The sequence below is a fragment of the Salmo salar genome, chromosome ssa08, assembly GCF_905237065.1.
Source record: "Salmo salar chromosome ssa08, Ssal_v3.1, whole genome shotgun sequence".
NCBI lineage: Eukaryota > Metazoa > Chordata > Actinopteri > Salmoniformes > Salmonidae > Salmo > Salmo salar.
In genome coordinates this window covers 6,638,777-6,655,741 of record NC_059449.1, presented here as the reverse complement: position 1 = coordinate 6,655,741, position 16,965 = coordinate 6,638,777, and the positions used below count along the sequence as shown (strand labels likewise).

Below are 16,965 nucleotides of genomic sequence, written 5' to 3'. Positions count from 1 at the left end.
GTCTGTGTAAAAGAGTCTGGGTGTGTTCTATGATTTTATTTTCTGGACTATAGTATCAAAAAAACACCGGAGAGTCAGCATCGTGAAGAGACTTTTCTGAAGAGTTTGAGGGTGTTAACTCGTGTGTGCAACATACAGTAGTTGGTGTATCCCACCCAGTGCTGCTCTGTGCTCTGGAACAGAATTAACCCTTCACATGGCTGATTTCTGTCTTCATTCTTGATACATTGTTTTACCATTTTAAAATCAAACAAGGTTGAACAGTTTAAACAGGAGTATTCTATTTTTTTGGGACTGATTTAGGTAGAAAAAGTGTGAATCAGAAATGTTAAATATAAATACCTATTGCAGGTGTATGGAAGGTTTTCAGACAACAACAACACTTACAATTCCACATTGGGATGGAAAAAATAGTGGCAGTCTTGGCAGATTTTACAATTAATTAAGAAGCAAGTCATATCCCAGATTGTGTTCTTAAACATTCTCTCTTTCACTTATACCAATTACCAGTTTGTCAAGTCAGACAATGGGTGGAGAACTTAAACTGAATGTGTTTTCTGTTTGTAGGAAAATGCCTGTGCTCGCTGTATGCTGAAAGCCTGCATCTGCTGCTTGTGGTGCCTGAAGAAGTGTCTAACGTACCTGAATCAAGTAAGTGTCCTATCAGATTGATTGTCATCTAAGGTGTTGATTATTCTCACTATTACACACATTATATCATTGACAACAATCTATTTTACAAGGGAGACTCATTCCAAGATAACACATTGTTACTGATGATACTCCTGTCTGTCTGTTTTCACCACAGAACGCGTACACAGCCACAGCGATCAACAGCACCAGTTTCTGTACGTCGGCGTGCGATGCCTTTGTCATCCTGGTAGAGAATGCCCTCAGAGTGGCCACCATCAACACCGTGGGGGACTTTGTCCTCTTCCTGGGAAAGGTAACGGCCACATAGCGACGCCATTTTAGGATTTTTCAAGCATAATAATACTATTCAATCTATCACCCTCTCTCTCTTTTTCTTTTTTCTCCCTTTCCCACCCCCATTTTTCTCCATCTTTCCCTCTGTGTGTGTGTGCGTGTGTGTGTGTGCGTGTGTGTGTGTGTCCAGGTACTGATCGTCTCCTGCACAGCATTCGTCGGTGTACTGTCGCTCAACTACCAGCAGGACTACACGGTGTGGGTGCTGCCCCTGCTCATCGTCTGCCTGTTCTCCTGGCTGGTGGCCCACTGCTTCCTGTCTGTCTTTGAGATTGTGGTGGACGTGCTCTTCCTCTGCTTCGCCGTGGACACCAAGCACAACGACGGCAGCCCCGGCCGAGAGTTCTACATGGACAAAGCCCTCATGGTGAGGGGAAGGGAGGCGAGGCTGGGTGGGAGACTGGCTGGGTCCCGATTCTCCACCAGTCATGGATTAAAAGCAATGGATTGGTGTAATCACAGATAATGCATTATATTGACCAGATACTCAAGTGGCCGCTCTAACAATGAAAAGAAATCGTGACGTGGCAAGATCTGGTGGGACCATTCTAGCCAATGAGAGGGCAGATATGCGTGTGAACAACAGGCACAACTCCGATATAAAGTGTTTTTTCTCAAAGTTGCCAGGATTTCACGTGTTCTACTTATGTCAGTACAACTGAAACAACCTAAGCATTACGAGACTTCTATTCGATCAGATAACCCTCATGTAGTAATTAAACCATACCATTTTTTGCTAAACAAATTTGACCCTCATTGACCTCCATACAAAAACTTTTTAAAAACGACATCTGCTGGAGAAGACACATTTTGGGCCCTGTTATCCCTCACGTCGCCTTTTCCTCTCTGCTGTAATCGTTGGCTAGAGGGAGTTTCCGCCATTGTTCAATTCTTTGGTAGAAGGTGGAGAATAGGGACGTAGCCTTACATATCTCTCTGTTCCATTATCCACACTAACATTCCAATGTATCAGGCAATACATTCTAACTGGTATGCTAGTGTGGATAATGGAATGTAGCCTTTTGTTATTTACAGAGTGCCGCTTTTTAATCCATTTCTAAATGGTGAATAGTGTTTATGTACGTATTACACCGAACTCGCCTTGTTATCTCAACACCCAACACACACATTCACCCTCTCTCTTCTTTCTCCTTCTACCTCTCTCTTTAGGAGTTTGTAGAAAACAGTAAAAAAATGGCGGGAAGGGATCGGGCCGGGGCAGATGGAGACAGTCGTGAGATGAAGCCCATAGTGAGTTAACAAAACTTTTCCAACAGAATACATTCACTTACTTCCATAATCTAGAGTCATACACCCAAAATGATGATGCTGATGAAGACAATAGTAAAGATTAACACTCCATTTGTTTATTGTTGTAGACTCATGGAGGAGGGACTTTTGCTTGACCAAACCAAACCAGAAGACGGAAACCAAAAGGCATTCCAAACGTTTCCAGGATATCACTCCAGTCCCAGGGACGACAATATTTTTGATAACCTGTTTATTAATTTATGGCACACTATACATGAAAGCTTAGTTTTCTTTTAAAGCACAATGTCTTTTTGTAGCACATCCGTCAATAATATTGTTAGTGTAGTTTTGTGCTATTGTACAGGCTGTAGCGTTGGTGTTTTTTAGTTTAGCTTCTTGTGTGTGGAAGTATTGTGTGAGAGATTATTCAAATGCAGCATGTCATCACTGTTATTTTTTAACTACTAATATTGTACACTGCAAGTGTTTGTATATCAATGTCTTTTTACATTGCGGTAATGATGATCATGGTCTCTACTTACGCTGCACTAATTCGATTGTGACAAATAACTAGCATAACAGATGATCAACAGGCACTTTTCTCTGTGGAAAACTCCAACCCCAATGTCTTTTGACCCTGTTGAAAGATTTCCTTCATGGAATAGAAGACAAAACTAATTCTGCATTTAGATTAATTTTTTTAACAGGATCAGTGAAAAGCCAGCTCCCAATGGAGCATTTTACTGTTGTAGATCAAATATGAAATAGCCAGTGCTATGTACTATGATAAGGATGTTAATATTAGTTAATAGTATTTTGAATGCAGGTCCTACAAGTACTGAGGTTGTGTTATGTCAAAAGCAATGCATTACCATAATGGAAAATCCCTATATTGTGGCAACGTTGAGTCATTACTCCTGATTAAATTTGGAATACTGTATCCATAGAAAAAGCAATTCCCTATTACTGTATCTCTATTCGTGCATGCAAACAGAGTTTTATCCCAGAATATTTTGGATAACATTTTTATGCAGAGAAATAAAACAACAAAAAGAAGCAATGTCCACTTGTGTTTGTGAGAGCTGTGGGCAAGAGTGGATCAGTTCTAGTAGGGACATGGGTTTGTGTCTGGATGTCATAAAGATATCCACTCAGGAAGAAACATTAAAACAAAATACCCAATAATAAATACAATATATAAACTCAGCAAAAAAAGAAATGTCCTCTCACTGTCAACTGCGTTTATTTTCAGCAATCGTAACGTGTAAATATTTGTATGAACATAAGATTCAACAACTGAGACATAAACTGAACAAGTTCCACAGACATGTGACTAACATAAATGAGTGGGTCAAAAAGGGTGGGTCAAAATCAAAGTAACAGTCAGTATCTGGTGTGGCCACCAGCTGCATTAAGTACTGCAGGGGATCTCATCCTCATGGACTGCACCAGATTTGCCAGGTCTTGCTGTGAGATGTTTCCCCACTCTTCCACCAAGGCACCCGCAAGTTCCCGGACATTTCTGGGGGAAATGGCCCTAGCCCTCACCCTTCCGATCCAACAGGTCCCAGACATGCTCAATGGGATTGAGATCCGGTCTCTTCGCTGGCCATGGCAGAACACTGACATTCCTGTCTTGCAGGAAATCATGCACAGAACGAGCAGTATGGCTGGTGGCATTGTCATGCTGGAGGGTCAAGTCAGGATGAGCCTGCAGGAAGGGTACCACATGAGGGAGGAGGATGTCTTCCCTGTAACACACAGCTTTGAGATTGCCTGCAATGACAACAAGCTCAGTCTGATGATGCTGTGACACACCGCCCCAGACCATGACGGACCCTCCACCTCCAAATCGATCCCGCTCCAGAGTACAGGTTTCGGTGTAACACTCATTCCTTCAACGATAAACGCAAATCCGACCATCACCCCTGGTGAGACAAAACCGCGACTCGTCAGTGAAGAGCACTTTTTGCCAGTCCTGTCTGGTCCAGCGACGGTGGGTTTGCGCCCATAGGCGACGTTGTTGCCGGTGATGTCTGATGAGGACCTGCCTTACAACAAGGCCTACAAGCGCTCAGTCCAGCCTCTCTCAGCCTATTGCGGACAGTCTGAGCACTGATGGAGGGATTGTGCGTTCCTGGTGTAACTCAGGCAGTTGTTGTTGCCATCCTGTGCCTGTCCCACAGGTGTGATGTTCGGATGTACTGATCCTGTGCAGGTGTTGTTACACATGGTCTGCCACTGCGAGGACGATCAGCTGTCCGTCTTGTCTCCCTGTAGCGCTGTCTTAGGCGTCTCACAGTACGGACATTGCAATTTATTGCCCTGGCCACATCTGCAGTCCTCATGCCTCCTTGCAGCATGCCTAAGGCACATTCACACAGATGAGCAGGGACCCTGGGCCTCTTTCTTTTGGTATTTTTCAGAGCCAGTAGAAAGGCCTCTTTAGTGTCCTAAGTTTTCATAACTGTGACCTTAATTGCCTCCCGTCTGTAAGCTGTTAATGTCTTAACAAACGTTCCACAGGTACATGTTCATGAATTGTTTATGGTTCATTGAACAAGCATGGGAAACAGTGTTTAAACCCTTTACAAAGAAGATCTGTGAAGTTATTTGGATTTTTACGAATTATCTTTGAAAGACAGGGTCCAGAAAAGGGGACTTTTTTTGTTAAGTACAGTACCAGTCAAACGTTTGGACACACCTACTCATTCAAGTGTTTTCTTTAATTATACTACTTTCTACATTTTAGAATACATGTATAGTATAGAATAATAGTGAAGACATCAAATATTTTAGAAAAAGTTGTTTCTAAAACTCAGTAACTCACTGCCTTCCTGAAGACAAACAATGTATACGAAACACTTCAGTCTGGTTTTAGACCCCGTCATAGCACTGATATTGCACTTGTGAAGGTGGTAAATTACCTTTTAATGGCGTCAGACCGAGGCTCTGCATCTGTCCTCATACTCCTAGACCTTAGTGCTGCTTTTGATACCATCGATCACCACATTCTTTTGGAGAGATTGGAAACCCGAATTGGTCTACACGGACAAGTTCTGGCCTGGTTTAGAATCTTATCTGTCGGAAAGATATCAGTTTGTCTCTGTAGATGGTTTGTCCTCTGACAAATCAACTGTAAATGTCGGTGTTCCTCAAGGCTCCATTTTAGGACCACTATTGTTTTCACTATATATTTTACCTCTTGGTGATGTCATTCGGAAACATAATGTTAACCTCTTGGGGCTATGTGGGACGCTAGCGTGCCACCCGTGGTGCACCCTATCAACAGCAGGTGCATTTCAAGAGCGGCAAATTTGAAACCAAATAAATGTCAAAATTCAAATTTTTCAAACATACAACTATCTTACACCCTTTGAAAGATAAACATCTCCTTAATCTAACCACGTTGTCCGATTTCAAAAAGGTTTTACGGCGAAAGCATAAAGTTAGATTATGTTAGGAGAGTACATTGACAATAGCTGTGTGTAATGTTTTGTCAATTCAAAGACAGGCGTCACCAAAACCATAAAACCAGCTAAAATGATGCACTAACCTTTAACAATCTCCATCAGATGACACTCCTAGGACATTATGTTAGACAATAAATGCATTTTTAGTTCTATCAAGTTCATATTTATATCCAAAAACAGCGGTTTACTATGGCGTTGATGTTCAGGAAATCGTTTCCCTCCAATAACCGGCAGTCAAGTCAGCACCACAAATTAAATAATTAAAATTAGAAAACATTGGTAAAATATTATATTGTCATTTAAAGAATTATAGATTTACATCTCTTGAACGCAATCAACTTGCCAGATTTAAAAATAACCTTACTGGGAAATCACACTTTGCAATAATCTGAGCACTGCGCCCAGAAAAATACGCTTTGCTATACAGACAAACGGCCATGTTGGAGAGATCTAAAATCGAAAATACTATGTAAATAATCCATTACCTTTGATTCTCTTCACCAGATGTCACTTCCAGGAATCCCAGGTCCATAACGAATGTAGTTTTGTTCAAAAAAAGCTCATCATTTATGTCCAAAAAGCTCCGTGTTGTTAGCACATGATCTAAGCCAGCCGGACTTCTCGTCATGAACGAGGGGAAAAAATATATTTACGTTCGTTCAAACATGTCAAACGTTGTATAGCATAAATCATTAGTGCCTTTTTTTAACCAGAACATGAATAATATTCAAGGTGGACGAATGCATTCTCTTTTATAACGTATTGGAACGAGGGTACCCAACATGAACTCGCGCCAGAGTCTAATCGGCCATCACCGTTCCAAAGCTCTTGTTCGGTCAGATCTCACAGTAAAAGACTCAAAACACTTTGTAAAGGCTGGTGACATCTAGTGGAAGCAATAGGAAGTGCCAAAACATTAATCAACCCCTGTGTGTTTCAATGGCATAGGCTTAAAGGTAATTCAACACATCAGGTATCCACTTCCTGTCAGAAAATGTCTCAGGGTTTTGCCTGCCAAATGAGTTCTGTTATACTCACAGACACCATTCAAACAGTTTTAGAAACTTTAGGGTGTTTTCTATCCATATATAATAAGTATATGCATATTCTAGTTACTGGGTAGGATTAGTAACCAGATTAAATCGGGTACGTTTTTTTATCCAGCCGTGAAAATACTGCCCCCTAGCCCCAACAGGTTAACTTTCACTGCTATGCGGACGACACACAGCTGTACATTTCGATGAAACATGGTGAAGCCCCAAAATTGCCCTCCCTGGAAGCCTGTGTTTCAGATGTAAGGAAGTGGATGGCGGAAAATGTTCTACTTTTAAACTCGGACAAAACAGAGATGCTAGTTCTAGTTACCAAGAAACAAAGGGATCTTCTGTTGAATCTGACAATTAATCTTGATGGTTGTACAGTTGTCTCAAATAAAACTGTGAAGGACCTCACCGTTACTCTGGACCTTGATCTCTCTTCTGATGAACATATCAAGACTGTTTCAAGGACAGCTTTTTTCCATCTACGTAACATTGCAAAAATCTTTACCTTTCTGTACAAAATTGATGCTAACCTACAGAGCATTACATGGGCTTGCTCCTACCTATCTTTCCGATTTGGTCCTGCCGTAAAACCTTGAAATCAGCCCTTGCCTTAAAAGGAAGCCAGTGTGAAGAGGCGACTCTGGGAAGCTGGCCTTCTAGGCAGAGTTGCAAAGAAAAAGCCATATCTCAGACTGGCCAATAAAAAGAAAAGATTAAGATGGGCAAAAGAACACTGGACAGAGGAACTCTGCCTAGAAGGCCAGCATCCCAGAGTCGCCTCTTCACTGTTGACGTTGAGACTGGTGTTTTGCGGATACTATTTAATGAAACTGCCAGTTGAGGACTTGTGAGGCATCTGTTTCGCAAACTAGACACTTTAATGTACTTGTCCTCTTGCTCAGTTGTGCACCGATGCCTCCTCTTTCTATTCTGGTTACAGCCAGTTTGCGCTGTTCTGTGAATGGAGTAGTACACAGCGTTGTACGAGATCAATTTCTCGCATGGAATAGATTTAATTTCTCAGAACAAGAATAGACTGACGAGTTTCAGAAGAAAGTTCTTTGTTTCTGACCATTTTGAGCCTGTAATCGAACCCACAAATGCTAATGCTCCAGATACTCAACTAGTCTAAAGAAGGCCAGTTTTATTGCTTCTTTAATCAGAACAACCCTTTTAAGCTGTGCTAACATAATTGCAAAAGGGTTTTTTAATTATCAATTAGCCTTTTAAAATGATAAGCTTGGATTAGCTAACACAACGTGCCATTGGAATACATGAGTGACGGTTGTTGATAATGGGCCTCGGTAAGCCTATGTAGATATTCCATAAAAAATCTACAATTTCCAGCTAAAATAGTCATTTACAACATTAACAATGTCTACACTGTATTTCTGATCAATTTGATGTTATTTTAATGGACAAAAAAAAATGTTTTTCTTTCAAAAACAAGGACATGTCTAAGTGACCACAAACTTTTGAATGGTAGCATATATTAAAAAATGTTTACTTTGTTATTATCGGGTACTGTGTGTAAAAATATATATTTTGAATTCGGGCTGTAACACAACAACATCTGGAATAAGTCAAGGGGTATGAGTACTTTCTGAAGGGACTGTACAAACAGCTCAAAAGGAAAGTATGTATTTTATCATATTCAGTCACTTTTCAGTCACTTTCCTAAACCAACAACCAGCTTATAGGCACATTATTTCCCTTATCACACACTGTCTTAGATCCACAGCCAGCTCAAAGGAAAAGTATGTCTTTTATCGAAGTACAGTACTGTGGAACCAGCTCAAAGGCTGAGTATGTCCTTTACCACATTCACTTATGCAGTATCAACAACCAGCTTAAAGTCCTTTTTTCACAATAACCTACATCCACAACAAGATCAAAGGAAAAGTAAGTATTTTATCACATTCACTTATACAGTATCAACAACCAGCTTAAAGATGCACAATAAAGAAATAACTCTGCCGTTTCCTGGTTGCTAAAATTCTAATAGCTCGCCTAATTTCAGTTTTTGACAAAAAAAGCAAGTATAGTGTTGAGAATCATTGTACCATCTAAACCACTGTGAAATATATTTTCCACATCCCAAAATATTGTATTTTCAGCTGTTTGAAGCTGGTGTACAAAACCTAAAAGTAAAAGATGCAAAAATGAAATGTAATAACGGGAAGCATAGAAATAATGCACATACAACAGATCTACCGCTTCTTATACTTGCTTTGAATGAGAATGACAGATCTATAACTCACATTTCTATGTGAATTTGGTCGGGTCGCCCAAAAAAGTGACATATTGCAGCTTTAAGAAAGAGTAAGTTCTTTGTTTAATCAGTGTTTGTGATTGACAGGAGAGATGATGAGAGGGGCTGCGTTTTTACCATTATCATCACTACAGGGACTGAAGAATGGGTAGATTTTCTCTGTAAAGGTGCAGCAAGTGAAAGAGTAGATATGAGACCTGGCCTCCACATTATAAAAAGAGACCACACCCTCCTCATAATCCACAAACACCCCCACCTTCTGGGGCTTCTCGCTCAGGGAGAGACAGACTTGCGGTGAGGCACAGGCTGTGTACTCATTCCCATCCCTTAGCATCACAGTCCAAACTCCATGTTCGGGGCTCAGTCTGATATTCCCCTTCCTGTCAGTGGACTCTCTGGCGACTCCTAAATCCCACCTAGTCTTACCCTTAACCGTCACTTCATAGTAAAATCTCCCTGAGGAGAAGCCATCCTTTCCAAGGAGAACGGTAAAACGATCAAACCTTTTTGGATTGTCCGGAAGATTCAGTTCCAGTTCTCACTTGTTTCCCATTGTCTGACAGGATGAGAAAGAGATTTGCTGTATCAGGGTCCAGAGTCACATCCACTGCATACTGCTGAATCCTCTTCAGTTTGACATCAGGCAGCTTCTCCATCTCTTTATTCAATGTCTCCTCCAGCTGAGACACAGCTCTCCTCACAGTCCTGTGAACACTGATCTCAGACCAGTCCTTGGTGGGTGGAGGGGTGCACACTAGGGATGAGAAGCCCTGGAGAAGTTGGAGGTGGTTCTCAGTGTGTGAGAGCTGCTTCAGCTCAGTGCTTCTCCTCTTTAGCTCAGTGATTTCCTGCTCCAGTTCTTTAATGAGCCCTTCAGCCTGCCTCTCTACTGCTTTCTGCTTCTCCTCAATTACCTCAATTAGCTCTGCCTGGCTTTTCTCAATGGAGCGCACCAGAGCAGTGAAAACCTGCACGCTGTCTGTGATCTCTCTCTCTGCATCTCTCTTTTGCTGAGATGTACTGAGAGTTTGATCTCTTTAACTTTCTGCAGTCGCTCCTGGATAATCCGCTGCACTTCTGCCTCAGTTTTCCCCAGCTGAACCTTCCTCTCTCCACACTCTTCCTCTATAGGAACAGTGTCATGAGTCTTGTGGTCTGTTTCAGTGCAGAACTGACACACACACGTCTGGTCAGTCCTACAGAACAGATTCAGGAGTCTGTCATGCTTCTTACAGATCCTGTCTTCCAGGTTCTCCACAGGATCGATCAGCTTGTGTCTCTTGAAGGCTGGGGCTCTCTGATGAGGCTCCAGGTGAGTCTCACAGTAAGATGCCAGACACACCTGGCATGACTTCAGGGCCTTGCGCTTCGTCCCAGTGCAGACGTCACAGCGCACTTTTCCAGGTTTGGCAGGGGTCTCATCTTTACCTGTGTCTCTCAACCTATTATAATTCTCTATAACCTCTCTGAAGGTTGTGTTAACACAAAGCTTAGTTTGTCTGGAGAATTTCTCCTTACACAGTGGACATTGACACAGGTTGTTGCTATTCCAGTACTTTGTTATACAGGTCATGCAGAAGTTGTGTCCACACGAAGTGGAGACCGGCTCATCGAACACATCCAGACAGATAGAGCACAGGAACTGCTCTTCAGACAGGAGACTGCTGGAGGAAGCCATATCTAGAAAGAGAAGGAGGAACTATAAATGATTTCCTGGAATGAGCCAGCTCTTGATAGTTTCAGTGCCATCAACATGGCATTAAGGGATACAAACCAATCCTGTTTAACCATACAACATTCAGTACACATTAATACATTTACCAAATGTAGTTTAACATAGGTACTGTAGAAAAGAAAACAGGAGAATATAATAATTACACAATATAATTTATCTTCACCTGCCCTGGTAAATCTCTACTCACCTGTGTGTGAGAGAGAGTGTGGGTTCTCTCTGAGCTTTCTGACTGTGGTATCAAAAAAGCCCCGGAGACTCAGCTTAGCTGTCTAATAAAGATTTCTGAGGAGTTTGAGAGTGTTTGAGATAGTTTGCTCATTTGCGGTTTATACGTCTACCCACTTAAGTTTCACTTTAGCAACTTGACATCAACATGCTCCTCCCCACCCAGTGCTGCTCGTGCTCTGTAACATAATTAACCCTTCACGTTGCTGATCTCTCTCTTCTATCTTGATACATTGTTTCACCATCTAAAATCAAACAAGGTTGAACATCTTTAAACAGGAAGGTAAAAAAAGTGTGAATCAGAAATGTTAAACAAAGAATTATTGCAGATATATGGAAAGTTTTCCAAAGACATAAAAAAAAAGAATTTAAGTTCATGGGGATGAACAAATAAACACAGTCTAGGTAGATTTGAACTTGCCTGATGACTCACACAGAATTCTTCCGCTGCTCTATTGATAAGAAACAAAGTTCGTGGGTGTGACGTTTAGCCATGGCAATGGGTCTGGGTAGCCAGGCAAGATTTGACCGTTAGCAGCAAGAAGTATTACAGAAAAGACATTTAAACATACTCACTTTCGCTCATACCCGACCACCAGTTTGTCAAGTCAAATCAAAATCACATTGTATTGGTCACATACACGTGTTTAGCAGATGTTATTGTGGGTGTAGCGAAATGCTTGTGTTTCTAGCTCCAACAGTGCAGTAATATCTAAAAAGAATGATCTAGCAATTTCACAACGATACACACAAAACACACAAATCTAAAGTAAAGGAATTAAGAATATATAAATATTTGGACGACCAATGTCGGAGCAGCATTGACTAAAATACATTAGAATAGAATAGAATGCAGTATATACATATGAGATGAGTAATGCAAATATGTAAACATTATTAAAGTGGCTAGTGTTCCATTTTAAAGTGGCCAGTGATTTCAAGTCTATGTATATAGGGCAGCAGCCTCTAAGGTGCTAGTGATGGCTATTTAACAGTCTGATGGCCTTGAGATAGAAACTGTTTTTCAGTCTCTCGGTCCCAGCTTTGATGCACCTTGCCTTCTGACCTTGCCTTCTGACCTTGCCTTCTGGTTGATAGTATGGTGAACAGGCAGTGGCTTGGGTGATTGTTGTCCTTGATGATCTTTTTAGCCTTCCTGTGACATTGGACACTGTAGGTGTCCTGGAGGGCAGGTAGTTGCCCCCGATGATGCGTTCTGCCTCAGTTTTCCCCAGCTGAACCTTCCTCTCTCCACTCTCTTCCTCTATAGGAACAGTGTCATGAGTCTTGTGGTCTGTTTCAGTGCAGAACTGACACACACACGTCTGGTCAGTCCTACAGAACAGATTCAGGAGTCTGTCATGCTTCTTACAGATCCTGTCTTCCAGGTTCTCCACAGGATCGATCAGCTTGTGTCTCTTGAAGGCTGGGGCTCTCTGATGAGGCTCCAGGTGGAGTCTCACAGTAAGATGCCAGACACACCTGGCATGACTTCAGGGCCTTGCGCTTCGTCCCAGTGCAGACGTCACAGCGCACTTTTCCAGGTTTGGCAGGGGTCTCATCTTTACCTGTGTCTCTCAACCTATTATAATTCTCTATAACCTCTCTGAAGGTTGTGTTAACACAAAGCTTAGTTTGTCTGGAGAATTTCTCCTTACACAGTGGACATTGACACAGGTTGTTGCTATTCCAGTACTTTGTTATACAGGTCATGCAGAAGTTGTGTCCACACGAAGTGGAGACCGGCTCATCGAACACATCCAGACAGATAGAGCACAGGAACTGCTCTTCAGACAGGAGACTGCTGGAGGAAGCCATATCTAGAAAGAGAAGGAGGAACTATAAATGATTTCCTGGAATGAGCCAGCTCTTGATAGTTTCAGTGCCATCAACATGGCATTAAGGGATACAAACCAATCCTGTTTAACCATACAACATTCAGTACACATTAATACATTTACCAAATGTAGTTTAACATAGGTACTGTAGAAAAGAAAACAGGAGAATATAATAATTACACAATATAATTTATCTTCACCTGCCCTGGTAAATCTCTACTCACCTGTGTGTGAGAGAGAGTGTGGGTTCTCTCTGAGCTTTCTGACTGTGGTATCAAAAAAGCCCCGGAGACTCAGCTTAGCTGTCTAATAAAGATTTCTGAGGAGTTTGAGAGTGTTTGAGATAGTTTGCTCATTTGCGGTTTATACGTCTACCCACTTAAGTTTCACTTTAGCAACTTGACATCAACATGCTCCTCCCCACCCAGTGCTGCTCGTGCTCTGTAACATAATTAACCCTTCACGTTGCTGATCTCTCTCTTCTATCTTGATACATTGTTTCACCATCTAAAATCAAACAAGGTTGAACATCTTTAAACAGGAAGGTAAAAAAAGTGTGAATCAGAAATGTTAAACAAAGAATTATTGCAGATATATGGAAAGTTTTCCAAAGACATAAAAAAAAAGAATTTAAGTTCATGGGGATGAACAAATAAACACAGTCTAGGTAGATTTGAACTTGCCTGATGACTCACACAGAATTCTTCCGCTGCTCTATTGATAAGAAACAAAGTTCGTGGGTGTGACGTTTAGCCATGGCAATGGGTCTGGGTAGCCAGGCAAGATTTGACCGTTAGCAGCAAGAAGTATTACAGAAAAGACATTTAAACATACTCACTTTCGCTCATACCGACCACCAGTTTGTCAAGTCAAATCAAAATCACATTGTATTGGTCACATACACGTGTTTAGCAGATGTTATTGTGGGTGTAGCGAAATGCTTGTGTTTCTAGCTCCAACAGTGCAGTAATATCTAAAAAGAATGATCTAGCAATTTCACAACGATACACACAAAACACACAAATCTAAAGTAAAGGAATTAAGAATATATAAATATTTGGACGACCAATGTCGGAGCAGCATTGACTAAAATACATTAGAATAGAATAGAATGCAGTATATACATATGAGATGAGTAATGCAAATATGTAAACATTATTAAAGTGGCTAGTGTTCCATTTTAAAGTGGCCAGTGATTTCAAGTCTATGTATATAGGGCAGCAGCCTCTAAGGTGCTAGTGATGGCTATTTAACAGTCTGATGGCCTTGAGATAGAAACTGTTTTTCAGTCTCTCGGTCCCAGCTTTGATGCACCTTGCCTTCTGACCTTGCCTTCTGACCTTGCCTTCTGGTTGATAGTATGGTGAACAGGCAGTGGCTTGGGTGATTGTTGTCCTTGATGATCTTTTTAGCCTTCCTGTGACATTGGACACTGTAGGTGTCCTGGAGGGCAGGTAGTTGCCCCCGATGATGCGTTGGGCAGACTGCACCACCCTCTGGAAAGCCCTGCAGTTGCGAGCGGTGCAGCTGCCGTAACAGGCGGTGATACAGCCCGACAGGATGCTCTCAATTGTGCATCTGTAAAAGTTTGTGAGGGTTTTAGGTGCCAATCCAAATTTCTTCAGCATCCTGAGGTTGAAGAGGTGCTGTTGCGCCTTCTTCACCATACTGTCTGTGTGGGTGGACTATTTCAGTTTGTCAGTGATGTGTATGCAGAGAAAGTTGAAGCTTTCCACTTTCTCCACTGCTGTCCCGTTGATGTGGATAGGGGGGTGCTCCCGCTGCTGTTTCCTGAAGTCCACGATCAGCTCCTTTGTTGACGGTGACGTTGAATGAGATGTTATTTTCCTGGCACCACATTCCCAGGGCCCTCACCTCCTCGCTGTAGGCTGTCTCGTCATTGTTGGTAATCAGGCATACTACTGTTGTGTCGTCTGCAAACTTGATGATTGAGTTGGAGGCGTGCATGGCCACGTTGTCATGGGTGAACAGGGAGTACAGTAGGGGGCTGAGCAAACACCCTTCTGGGGCCCATGTGTTAAGGGTCAGCGAAGTGGAGTTTTTTTCCCCTACCTTCACCACCTGGGGGCGGCCCACCAGGAAGTCCAGGACCCAGTTGCACAGGGCGGGGTTCAGACCCAGGGCCCCGAGCTTAATGATGAGCTTGGAGGGTACTATGGTGTTGAATGCTGAGCTATAGTCAATGAACAGCATTCTTACATAGGTATTCCTCTTGTCCAGATGGGATAGGGCAGTGTGCAGTGCGATGGCGATTACATCGTCTGTGGATCTATTGGGTTGGTAAGCAAATTGAAGTGGGTTTAGTGTCTCAGGTAAGGTAGAGGTGATATGATCCTTGACAAGTCTCTCAAAGCACTTCATGATCAAATAAGTCAGTGCTACAGGGCGATAGACATTTAGGTCAGTTACCTTTGCTTTCTTGGGTTCAGGAACAATGGTGGACATCTTGAAGCATGTGGGGACAGCAGACTGGGATAGGGGGAGATTGAATATGTCCGTAAACACTCCAGCCAGCTGGCCTGCACATGCTCTGAGGACACGGCTAGGGAGTGCGTGATTGTCTGTAGACCCTGCCACATACGTCTTGTGTCTGAGCCGTTGAATTGGGATCCACCGTGTCTCTGTACTGAGGTTTTTCCTCTTTGATTGCCTTACAGAGGGAATATCTAGACTTTTTGTATTAGGCCATATTCCCAGTCACCTTGCCATGGTTAAATGCAGTGGTTTGCGCTTTCAGTTTTGCACGAATGCTGCCATCAAGTCAGACAATAGGTGGCGACAGGGGCACCACATGGATTTTGGGCCCCATGAAAAGATGTCACATTGGGCCCCACCACCACAGGCCACATCAACCCTGCGCTTTTGCTGTAACCACACACCTCCAGAACCCAATCGACCCATTCAAAGCTTTAAATAGCTCTACCTTTGCAGGCTTAAAACTCTCTTGTAGTCCAATATTTACCGTGCAATATTTACTGACAGTGAGCTGTGAAAATATAACACTGTGCAGACATGCATGCAACATTCTGCATACAGTGGAATTCACTATTTGATGCAAGACTGATACCCTCTATAAGAAATGTGCTAAAGGCCATCTTTTACAGTCTAAATGTAATTTTAATGGTAAAATTCTGGAATGGAAAATTATCTTAACATTAATGAATAACTTAAAATAAATATAACTTAAATATTCATTAACCTCTTCAATTAAAATAAATTAACATTATCATCTATAGAATGATATAACAAACAAAATAATAAAATCAGCAGCCGATTTTTGAACTAAGTATACATACCAGAAAATAAGCAGCTAAAAAAGTAGAAATGGAAAACCAAATGGAAATTAAAAGGCCTAATGGTGGCGCTAGAGGAAAGGTCAAGTGGTCACCAAATAAATAGGTTTCTTCCACTTGGGGTCTTGATTGTGCACAACAAATTTTATGGCAATCCAGCCATTACTTTGAGATATATCTTGTTCTCAGTCTGTTCTCAGTCTTGTTCTCAGCCTGTTGGCATCATGTGTGTAGTGATCCAATATCCATAGCCATGCCATTTAACAGTTATCACTGGCCCTTGCTCAGCCTTACTCACCAAGAGCCCACTGCCGAGCCTTCTTGCTAGCAAAGTCACTGATCAAGTCTTTGAAGTCCAGCTTTCTAGCTAACTGACTTTCAATGGACAGCATGGCAAGACTGCAAAGCCTGTCCTGGGATATAGTTTATTTTTTTTATTTTTTATTTCACCTTTATTTAACCAGGTAAGCTAGTTGAGAACATGTTCTCATTTACAACTGCGACCTGGCCAAGATAAAGCAAAGCAGTGCGACAGAAACAACAACAGAGAGTTACATGGAATAAACAAGCGTACAGTCAATACAATAGAAAAAAATTAAGTCTATATACAGTGTGCGCAAATGGCATGAGGAGGTATGGCAATAAATAGGCCATAGTAGCAAAGTAATTACAATTTAGCTGATTAACACTGGAGTGATAGATGAGCAGATGATGATGAGCAGATGATGGTGTGTAAGTAGTGATACTGGTGTGCAAAAGAGCAGCAAAGTAAATAAAAACAATATGGGGATGAGGTAGGTAGATTGGGTGGGCTATTTACAGATGGA

General features: G+C 41.9%; 1 protein-coding gene and 2 pseudogenes across 1 annotated transcript in view; 1 reads left to right on the top strand and 2 right to left on the bottom strand.

Moving 5' to 3' along the window:
- LOC106609909 (choline transporter-like protein 1) overlaps positions 1-3,294 on the top strand; it is a 41,074-nt gene extending 37,780 nt beyond the window's left edge. The window contains exons 12-16 of the mRNA XM_014208954.2: positions 568-651; positions 809-946; positions 1,118-1,354; positions 2,158-2,238; positions 2,367-3,294. Coding sequence (XP_014064429.1) covers positions 568-651; positions 809-946; positions 1,118-1,354; positions 2,158-2,238; positions 2,367-2,393 — 567 coding nt within the window. The 3' untranslated portion in view covers positions 2,394-3,294. The remainder of the gene's footprint in view (positions 1-567; positions 652-808; positions 947-1,117; positions 1,355-2,157; positions 2,239-2,366) is intronic.
- Positions 3,295-8,645: 5,351 nt separating this feature from the next.
- On the bottom strand, positions 8,646-11,123 carry LOC106609921 (E3 ubiquitin-protein ligase TRIM39-like; annotated as a pseudogene).
- Positions 10,844-13,223, bottom strand: LOC123744166 (E3 ubiquitin-protein ligase TRIM47-like; annotated as a pseudogene).
- Positions 13,224-16,965: the final 3,742 nt, after the last annotated feature.